This window comes from Micropterus dolomieu, linkage group LG13, assembly GCF_021292245.1.
Source record: "Micropterus dolomieu isolate WLL.071019.BEF.003 ecotype Adirondacks linkage group LG13, ASM2129224v1, whole genome shotgun sequence".
NCBI lineage: Eukaryota > Metazoa > Chordata > Actinopteri > Centrarchiformes > Centrarchidae > Micropterus > Micropterus dolomieu.
This window is the reverse complement of record NC_060162.1, coordinates 8501815-8512474: the sequence shown is the minus strand read 5'-3', so window position 1 is coordinate 8512474 and position 10660 is coordinate 8501815. Positions and strand designations below refer to the sequence as shown.

The 10660-nt window shown below is 38.1% G+C and overlaps 2 protein-coding genes across 3 annotated transcripts in view; both read right to left on the bottom strand.

The window, feature by feature from the left end:
* Positions 1-5296, bottom strand: part of cacfd1 (calcium channel flower domain containing 1) — a 9620-nt gene extending 4324 nt beyond the window's left edge. Inside the window, exons 1-4 of one of the 2 annotated variants that reach the window (XM_046067077.1) lie at positions 4665-5296; positions 2739-2811; positions 368-493; positions 38-145 (exon numbers count right to left, since the gene is read on the bottom strand). In XM_046067077.1, coding sequence (XP_045923033.1) covers positions 38-145; positions 368-493; positions 2739-2811; positions 4665-4773 — 416 coding nt within the window. In that variant the 5' untranslated portion in view covers positions 4774-5296. Of the gene's footprint in view, positions 1-10; positions 146-367; positions 494-2738; positions 2812-4664 lie in introns of both variants that reach the window. The other variant, XM_046067076.1, reaches the window with a different exon arrangement.
* Positions 5297-5682: 386 nt separating this feature from the next.
* Positions 5683-8667, bottom strand: ptcd2 (pentatricopeptide repeat domain 2). The gene is made up of 10 exons (XM_046067074.1): positions 8526-8667; positions 8145-8237; positions 7930-8059; positions 7589-7706; positions 7387-7465; positions 7200-7291; positions 6950-7063; positions 6784-6858; positions 6583-6696; positions 5683-6198 (listed from the first exon to the last, which is right to left on the bottom strand). The coding sequence occupies exons 1-10, from the start codon at positions 8653-8655 to the stop codon at positions 5977-5979; spliced, it is 1167 nt and encodes a 388-aa protein (XP_045923030.1). The 5' UTR covers positions 8656-8667; the 3' UTR covers positions 5683-5976.
* Positions 8668-10660: the final 1993 nt, after the last annotated feature.

Sequence of the window (10660 nt, the reverse complement as noted above, 5' to 3'; positions counted from 1 at the left end):
GTCATTGCATGTTACTAGCTACTAACAGACATCTTACTTTTTGCCTAAAGACGCAAGGCCGTACAGAACTCCTGTAGCAAAGGCGATGGCATTTCCAAACAAGGTTGTAAAGGAGAAACTCAAGAATATGGGAAACAGGGCCATCCTGAAAATTAGCAACAGAGGGGACATCCAAACAAGAGACAAAAACAAAAGTCATATTAAGGACATGCTGTAGATAAAAGACACATTCCCAAATGTGTCTCCAACAGCTTATGCAATGTTAAGAACTATCATGAAATTCTCATTCCTAAAATGTTGTATTTTTCTCACAGTGAAGTACAGTCTCCAATGACATAAACAGTGTATGATGCAAAGTTGTTCTCACCCACAGTAGAAGAAGGCTTTCTGCCAAGGTTTGAGTTTGTCTGCACGGGCTGCTACCGCATTAGCAAACTCTATGAACTGGCAACAGAATGGGACTTCACATAGGAACAGCACGAAGGCGTTCAACCTTGACACAGGAGGAGAGGACACAAACACAGCGGTGAATCATCTTTCAGTCAAATACGGTACGGCCTTGGCTGAAATAATGGAAGACTGGAGGAATTTAAACACAGCAACTGGGAAGAAAACAATCATTGTGCTTTCACTGTCATCATTCAAGACATTCAAATTGGGCTGGAGACTTACATGTTTAGTCATGGAAACAACATGAACATATTTCCAGTAAACTGGTTAGTGTAATTACTTATTAATCTGTCAACTATTTTCTTAATTGTTTTTCACAATTTACAAAAGCCCAAGGTCTTCACATTAGGGCTGGGCAATAAAACAATAATGATAACAATAACAATATACATTTTCCTCAATAACAATATAACATGTTCATTATATCGTCAATAAAGTTTGATTTAATTAATTTAAATCACAAATGAATTAGGACTTAATTTTTCTATTACGATATTTTTTTTGTTGAGGAAAAGGGACTGAAACAAGATTTACTAATCGTATTTTTTGAAAAAAAAATTTACATTTACTCATTTAGCTGACGCTTTCATCCAAAGCGACTTACAATTGCTATACATGTCAGAGGTCGCACGCCTTGGAGCAACAGCAGGTTAAGTGCCTTGCTCAGGGACACATTTGGTGGATGGGTCACAGTGGGAATCGACCCCGGGTCTCTCACACCAAAGGCATGTGTCTTATCCATTGCCCCATTACCACCATAATAGTTTTATCATAATAGTTTTGAATGTTCTACCTCAGATTTGTGAAGTGATCCACTGTTTGGCATCAAGTGTTTGTCACATTCTGATCATAAAGAAAAGTTTAACTACATAATTAACTATCTAGTTTCTTCAATTTTCACTCAGGAGCAAAAAGCTGCCTTTAAACTCGAAAGAAACAATGATTTGACATTCATTGTGATAATTAGCGATACCAAATGAAATGAATTTTTTTTTAATCGTGATAACATTTTTGGCCATTTCGCCCAGCCCCACTTCACATGTCATGTTTTGTCCGACTAACGGTCTAAAACCCAAACATATTTAGTTAATTATCACAGAGAAAGAAAAGATGTTAATTCTCAGAATTCAGAAGCTAGAACCAATTAATTGGCATTTTTTTGCTAGGAAACCTGGCAGCAAGGCTTTCTATCCATGTTGTTCAAGAAAATGTTACTTATAGGGAAACCAACCAACAATAATTTGGTTCAACCTGATGCTTATTGTCTCAAATGATCTGATAATCTAAAAAATTTAAAATGACCATTTCCCAGAATCCAAGGTGAGTGTTCATGTCTTGTTTTGTCAGACCCAACAGTCCAGAACCCCAAAAGTAGTTTTAGTTAACTATCATATATGACAAAGACCAGCAGGAAATCCTTACATATGATAAGCTGCAACTAGTGCATTTTTGAGATTGTTGCTGATCAACTATGAAAAAATTTTCTAATTAATTTTCTGTCTAACAAATTTAATCAATCAACTAAACATTTAAGAATCATTTAACTCACAAATGGCAGAATGCCTTCACTATAACTTTTATTAATAATTCATTATTTTGAGCAAGCATTGCAGTTAAGCTTTCAAATAGCATTTTAGCCAGGTAGAAAAAATAACACAGCTGGCCTTACTGTGGCATGTGCTAAAGTCTTACAATTCTTAGTTTTTGGCACAACATGACCACGACAAGAATCTCTCCACACCTCTGTCCCAAGCAGTGGGTGTGCCAACATGCCTACATGATACTGCTCACTATCGATGTAAGATAATGCGGTACACAATAACCGAAGAGTGTAAATCAACAGGTAATACAAGTGCATAATGCACGAGATACAACATAGATTACAAAAACAGTAAATCTGCACGGGAGTCACTCAGTTGTGACTTTCAGTTGGTGTTTAGTAAAATACAACTAAAGGTAACTGTGTCAGTGACACCTCAGCCAAATGGCCACAGAACAAAGGTTTTGTCTTATTCGATCAAATAAATGATCATCAGGCTGTTTAAAACAACATTTTCATTGTGAAACTGTATTCTGACAGCGAAAAGGACATAAGCGTAAATTAATAAACAAAGACTTAATGATAAAATAGAGCACTCTGCAATGTCTAAGTAGTGGTTTTATAGTTGGTTTGTCGTCTTGCTCCTGTATACCCAACAGCATATAAAAACATCTTATCTCATGGAATTTGAATGAGCTCATTTATGCATGCTGCATTAAAGTAAGCGTAACAAGTATTAAAGACTTACACCATCCATACTCCAGCAGCAATGTTTAAAGGGTTCACAGTGACACAGTTCCACACTCCTGAGATGGCACAGGCTGCATGGTGTGGACAAGACAAAAGACAAAGCAAAATTGTATTGCTATTATTAAGATCAGACACATGGCAGGTCACACAGAAGCTATTAGGCCTGACCATTTAATATTGGTTTGTTAATTTACATTTTTATCTCTTCAAATTTTGTGTGGAGAAAGGTAAATAAAAAGTGACAACAGCCTATGGATGATAAAAAGTAGACATTTATACTGAATCCAAAACAGAACAGGTATGTTGAAAAGTAGGGGAACAAAACAGCAGGCTGAGAATTGGGCACAGCGTACTTAATAGTGACTGAGAGTTAGTGTGACCTATGCCATGAGGTCAAGACAGTTCAGCATATCCTTATATGATGAAGAAATGTACACAGGAAAGACAAGAAATGACGACACAATTACAGATAATAGCTGAGGTAGGAGACAATGTTAAAAGTATATTAGATCTATTAATCTTAATAATTTTCTGTATTAATTGTTTAGTCAGTACAGCATCAGAAAATAGTGACCACCATAGGTCCCCAGAGCCCAAGGTGACAAATGGTTCGTTTTGTCAAGCAACCTGAAACTGTTAAAATGATTGTAGAAGGCTACGAAAACCAGCAAATATTCCGGTTTGGAACCACAACAGAAGCTGGAACCAATGAACATTTTACGTTTTTCGTAAAAAAAACAAACTATTATCAATATAGCTGCCAATTAATTATCTGTTGGTCGACTAATTTATTAATTAATTAATTGTTGCAGCTCTAGAACAGAGCAATCATTAATGTAATTAGTTACACCCGTGCTTTTCTTGCACAAATCAAAATGCAGCTGTGAAGATCTCAGAGGTAGTCTCCCCTACCCCCCAATCAACACATGAAAGTGTATTGTTTTCACTACTAAGAAGGAAAGGAGGTGTCAAAAAGCATCCTCGCAATAAGTTACAAAACGTTCTTAATATAACAGTGTTTTTTTTATAATTATGCAGGATATATGAGGGACACATTGTTTGATATTCAACCAAAAAAAAAGCTAGAACATACAGTGCTTAAAAATGTTTGACTGCCAGTCCAAGCACAGTATAGTAAGTATGACGTTTTGTATTTGAGAGTAAAATGTTGTCTCTCAAATAAATAAATAAAACTTTCAAAAGAGGGAATATGTGCTATCAGGCCAGACAAGCCCACACTGGAGCATCTCCTGCTCCTTTAGACCATCCAGCCTCCTTAATAATACAGAGCCCATAGAATATGCAGTGCCCCAGGTGGTTAATGTGATACAGGCGCTGTGACTCTAGTGTCACTAGAGGCAGGGAGGGCTGCAATGCTGCTGGAAAGCTGCAAAGCCAGCAGTAAAAATCACTCTTGTCTCACACTTAACTCCTTGGGGAAAGAGTCAAAGTACCTGTGCTGTGGACTATGTGTGTGTGTTCATATCATATAGTTGGTAATTAAGGAGTATCAAGCTTCTATGGAATGAGCAAGCCATGCAAACAGGCGGGGCCCAACAGTGGCTGCTGCAGTGAGGGGACAATAGGCGGTGACAAAGCTTTTGTCTGGCCTGGCTGAGCAGCTGAGGTTTACATGTTTTTTTTCTCCAAATACTAATCTGGTGCCCTTTATGTCCTGTCTCAGTTCTCATACTCATATTAATGCAGAGCTAAAGAGTCCACACAATGAACGGTATCAAGTATGCTGACAAGACAATGCATTTACCTGCCTTTCAAATTACACTAACTTCAACTAAACCTCATTGTAAACTGGCACACAACATTGTATTCACTATCCATGCAGGTATGACAGGATTTGGGTTTGTCAGCATTTCATTTATTTACTTATCAAGTGACACACGATATTGACTTTACAACTACTTACATACTCCTCCCAAAACCCCAGCTATTTTGCAGAGCCATCGGTACCACCATGTCATGCCATCATCCTCCGGAGTGGGTTTAGTTGACGCTGCAGTCTCTTCAGAGCTCATTGTATTTTTCTAGCTGTTAGCTAAAGCTACCTAAAGCCAGTATTCACAGATATCAGCCTGAGATCCTTTAACAACAGCTAGTTAAGTTTGCTAGTCTGAACAAACGAACTGTTTGGTACGACACAACGGTCCCTATCGATAACACCAGATGTAATTTAAACTTTTAAGTATTTTTCTTTTCTTTGTCTGTCCGTGTTGGTGCCAGTTGCCTGATGTTACCAGCAGCTTTTCACACAGCTTCACCCGTCAGTCAAAACAAGCTAACCGGCTAGCTGATGCTAAATAGCACCGCCACCAGCTGCCGCTAGGAGTGATTATCACCGCTGCATCCGTCCTAAACTCTCTAGTAATCTTATGAATGAATAAATATTGTCCTGAACTCCCCTTTTACATTTATATAACTGTACCCTATCCACCGGGTTCGTATGGGCTCAAGTGGCCGCTCCGTTGTTCTCCTCCCTGGCTGCTCAGTAGACGTAAGCGGTGCATTGTGGGAGGGATTTGACGCGCGTCATTGTTTACACCGTGGATGTGTCTGTGGTCTACATGAGGACTGTTCCGATGAGCTAACTTAGGGTTGTAATTAATATTTTACCACATATTTGTGATTGGAAGGCTTTAATCTTCAGTTTTGGAAATTGCGACGTTTTAATCTGAATAGAAATGACAAACCAGGTGTGACTTAAGGTCCTGGTCCCTGTAATCATTCCTCTTGTTCATACTGGCCATGAAGAAATCCCTCCCTAATGTGCTTTCTAGTGTAGGTGAGGGGGGACAAAAAAGTCCTTATTTTGTGCAATAAATGTATTGAGGCTAATATTAGTTTTTAATTGTGAACGTATGTTTTAAACCGACCCTCTGGGTTTTTCAAAGAAGAATCCCCACACATCAAAGCAACACAAAGAATACTTTTTCAAATTAAATATCTGATTAATCTTTAATCACTTTATATACACAACACATTTTTCCCTAATCACTCGTTATCCATATGAGAACCTTGCAAGGAGATCCGTACCCATTTAGATGGTGTTACTTCTGTACTTTTCCAGTCTGCAGACGGATGTTTGTGTTTGTGTTTAAGGAGAGGTAGATAAAGCAATCGTAACAAAGTCAAATCTAGCCCGAGTCAGTGTTTTTTGACTGATTCCGTTCAGCCTCAGATACTTTAGTCAAAGCAGGCTTCGGGACATCATGCAGTGTCTCTCACTCTGACAGCAGAGTGGACTGTAGTGGCTTCAGAGTCCTTCGGCTGGTCCTCCTCTCCTCCATGATAGGCGCTGGTTTCCTCTTCCCTGTGGGCGTGTGGCAGAGCATATCATCGAGGGTCTGCTGGGTCACCTGACCGGCTCGCTCAAGCTGAGTCACTATCTGTTCCACCTTCATCATGTGCGGTCTGCCCTCACTCCGCAAGCACAGCAAATCCACCTGAAACAGGTCACAAGGGGCCACCGAGCCAGCTCTTTCAGATATTTTACAGTAATTTACACACACACACACACACACACACACACACACACACACACACACACACACACACACTAACACACTAATATATATATATATAGCTTGTACATAGCAGTAATTCTAAGTAAAAGTACCAGTAAAGAATAAGCTAACCCCTTTTAATTTTACCTTTATTCTAAAAAATCTATAGAAATGTATAAAAACCAGAATGAAAGCACTAATATTAATTGCAAAATATGTTTGCCATTTAATTACTGCATCCTTAGCTGTCCCGTTGCAGTTGTATTTATCCTAAATATAAGTAGCATTTGTGTTACTGAGCAAACAGTCAGATGTTTCACTTACCACCTCCTGAGAAAATTCAGGCCTCTTTACAAAAGAAGGGCCTTTAGGTAACATGGCTGCAGACAAGATGGAAATGGCATCTGTCACTGCTCCTGACATTACTAGAATGACAACCTAAATCACAATAAAAGTAAAAATCATTGAACAACAACAGCAGCAGCAAGAAGTAGTGTACACTACAGTCGCATGATGCACCCATACCTTCAAATTCTGGCATAATCTGCTGTCAGTGCTCATTATTTGTGAATACAATGACTGTGCCTTTTCAATGTCATTCTGCAACAAAAATAAAAAGAGAAAACTGATAAATGATGACATTTTCATATTCTCATCTTTCTGGACAAATAAAAGAAGACATATTATTCACCTGTCGAAGTGCTAATGCAACGGCAAAGCAGTAAGCATGTCTGGGGATGAAGTGCCCTTTGGTCTGTCCCTCCTCTATCAGAGCGGTGCAGATCCTATAGGACTCTGCTGTGTTCTGACCAACATAAAACAGAACATTAACTACTAACTAACTGCAAAGAGTCATCTTAAAACATTAACTCTCCACAAATATAACTCTTGGGACTGTAATGTTAAAATAAGTTTAATAAAAAAACATAATTAAATGTTACCAGTTTATAGCAGGTGCCAGATGCCAGTGTCAGTGTGTCTTTGTTGAAAGGTACACTTTGGTTCCTCATGGTTCTTAGTACCTCCAGGGCACCTGCAATAGCCAATGTTTGGAATATTATATACACTTGATAATAATTTCAGGAAAAAAACAAACTGTTGAACAGTGAAGGGTAATCTGTCACTTACTGTCATAAGAGCCTTTTGTAAATAACATGTCAATGGCGATGTTAAAGGAGGTCGCGTCACTGAAAAATCCTCTCATACTCTGTTCAGACAAGTAAGAAGAAATGTTACCAGCTCAAGTCGGCTCTAAGAAAATGATCAACCCTGTCTTGTTTTCCCCCTTATGGCACTTTATCAATAGGTTTGGGTTAATGTAATGTTTTACCTTATCTGTAAGTGTAACAGCAGCCAGGTCCTCCAGACCCAGCTCATAGCACAGTCTCATGAAGAGAGGACCGAACTTGAACTCCCCAGAAACCAAGTTCCGGTTCTCTGTGTGATATCTTGTGTGAATGCAAATTAAAAGATAATTTATACATAATTAAGATACAAAATAATAGTCAATGCCACAGTGAATATGTTTTTGCTCTGTGAAGTGGGTCTCATTTCCTTCTAGCTAATGTTTGTGAAAGAGCAGAGTATGTGAACACATTTTGTGCTGAAATGGGCTAATTTAGGTAAGTGGGTTTATGCTGTACAATATTGTCAATAACGGACGAACTATACCTATAAATGGCATCTCTGGCTATCACCATGTCATCTGCAGACTGGCACAAGTGAAGGAGAAGCTTCAGTTCATCTCTAAGTATCAGCTCATTCCTTTGCAGCTTCTGACTGAATAGCTCAATATAATTGCCTGTAAAAGGAGGTGAAAATATGAGCAATTGTGTATCATAACACATGACGTAGAACTGCAGCTTATAGGGACAGGAATACTTTACCTTGTGATCCAGTGACAAGGTGAGCCACAGCCAGCTTCCTTTGCTGGAAATCTTGTAGTTTGATGACATCTTCTGACAACAGATGCCTCTTAGCTGCAGAGAAATTAGTTTTTCAGAGTAAGGGTAGACAAAAATCAACTCAAAAAAACCTTGCTCCACTGAAAAGCCCTCATACTAATTTTGCCTCGCTGGACAGTTTTTACTTATGCCTAGTTTTGGTGGAATTTTATGAACTGTTAAAGAAACGTTGCTAATCAGGACCTTTGTACACATAACTGTTATGGGCTATTTACAGGGTGCTAACGTTAGCTTCTCTGTCTGTAAACCAGCCCGTTGTAATGGTCAGATAGGACACACGTTGAGGACTTTTGTTTGTTTTACCTCCTATGCAGCCTTCAATCCAACCTGGCTGTAAAACACCACAAAACACCCCTTTGGTGGGCTCACGTAGTAACGACCGACAACATTTGGAAATCCTGGCCAGCGCCATACTGTCCACTGACTGTACCATGGAAATGAAAACAAAGGGGATGCTGGAGGACTTTATGTGGACATATTATGGAGATTAGGAGATTTTAACGCCAATTACGGCCCGAAATAGTAAATCATATTTTAAAATGTACTGTAAATTTTCTAATACTTGAGTAAGTGCGAGTAGCCATTTGTTTGAATTTTGTAATACGCACTAACCAGTTGGTATCATCCAATATGGCAGCGGCCGAGAACTGCATGCACCTACTGTTTTAAAATGTTCTTTGTGGGGTTCATCAGTGGTGATAAATGATTCGAAGTATTTATTTTATGAACGTTTAGAGTCATCAATATTTTATTACACTTAGTAGTAGAAGTCAGTAGAACTCACAGCAGCCATAGAGGTATTTATCTATTAAACTGCAGGTGGTGCTGTTGTACTGTACTTCAAACATGTCTGATGAGTTTGCAGCTGTCAGGGAGTTTGGAACACAATAACGTAAAATAACCACAGACAGTATAAAATAAGTACAAGAAATTAGTGTACCTTTGTAGTTTTAGTTGTATTGTTGTCATTACATACATTTTGCTACAGTATATTTTATTGGTTCAGTGAAGATTTTTTTATCCCCCCCCTAGAATACAGGCTTAACCTTACCTTAGACTTCCATCACTTTTGACTCTTTAAGTTGGCACTTATATCTTTTTATACCTTTCTGCTCATGCTTTTTAATATAAATTAATTTTCTGTTATGCTGTCATGTCTGCTCCAACTGAAGATACCCTTAGAGCAATGAAAATTAAACACTGAAATGAAGAACAGATGAACAGGTAAAGGCACATTATAAGGACGCCAATATTAATGCTAAATGCTAAAAATGATAATCTGACCTATTTTTTCAGGACTTGAAAATGTCAGTGCTAAATTTCACAGACGAACATTCATATCTTAATATGTATTGTTGTATTATACAGGCCATATACAATATGACGATTTCCGCATTGTAGGCTACATGTCCTAACATGGTGCTACCTTACCCATCTAAGTTGCTTGTTCTGTTCATTTACTTCATATTTTGATTTCTCCATTTCTAATTTTACATGTTCTGTGCTTTATTGTTGTTTTAATGGCTAATAAAACATCTGGCTAAGGACCAACAGTTGATAAAACAGCATTTTGGCTGGCACATTAACAGTAACAAAATGTAAATTATACATTTTCAAGACAAACATCGTGTCAGACATTCCACCTCCAACTCTAAAACGTGTTTTATGAAGAATGTTACTGTTTTAAATTGTCACACTTTTATCCTTTATGGCTTTATTGAAATTCTTTATGTGACTCTGTGTGTGTGATCTACTGCACTGCCATTTTGGACAGTTCTCTCATGTAAAAGAGATCATGTAACCTCTTCTAATCTAAAGAGGCTTCCTAAATAAAGGTTAAAAACATATGCATTGTTTTGAATAAGTCTGATTATGACTACAAATACCACAGCCATGGTTTGGTAACATATTTTAAACCAAATTTTTTAGGACCAAACTCTGCCACTAGTTAGTGTGCCCATTGACCTACACAGCATTACACAACCGAGGACTTATATTATTAAGGAGTTCTGCTGCATTTTCTCTGTGAAGGTCATGCTGTGGTCATACATTTGAAATTCAACTCTATATTGAAATACTTTGTAGATAAAACCTGACTCCTTGTAGCTACATTGAATATTTCTATAGTATCAGAACTCTGATAGTGTGAAGTTAAGTCTTATTACGTTGTTTATCATATGCATGTTTTCCTTGTTTCCTTGGTGTGATCTGCTGGCAGTGAGTAGACTTATGTGCAAACATAATTGCTAAACTTGCAGCCATTTTGAGAGGTGAATTGAATGTAAATTGATAAAAAAACAAGACAATGATTAAGGTGCTTCTTAAATTAACTCCTAAGATAGACACACTACAGAGAAAATAGGGCTAGGACAGGGAGGTTCCCCCTGTTGCCGTGGCAACAAGATCTCAGCCCATCCAGTTGAGATTGCTTGCTTAGC

Excerpts from the sequence above, each read along its gene's own strand:
- ptcd2 (XM_046067074.1), bottom strand. The coding sequence starts at position 8,655 with ATGGTACAGTCAGTGGACAGTATGGCGCTGGCCAGGATTTCCAAATGT. Across the intron at positions 8,238-8,525 it reads GATTGAAGGCTGCATAGGAG|CTAAGAGGCATCTGTTGTCA; the intron begins GTAAAACAAACA and ends ATTTCTCTGCAG. Across the intron at positions 8,060-8,144 it reads CCTTGTCACTGGATCACAAG|GCAATTATATTGAGCTATTC; the intron begins GTAAAGTATTCC and ends CTCCTTTTACAG.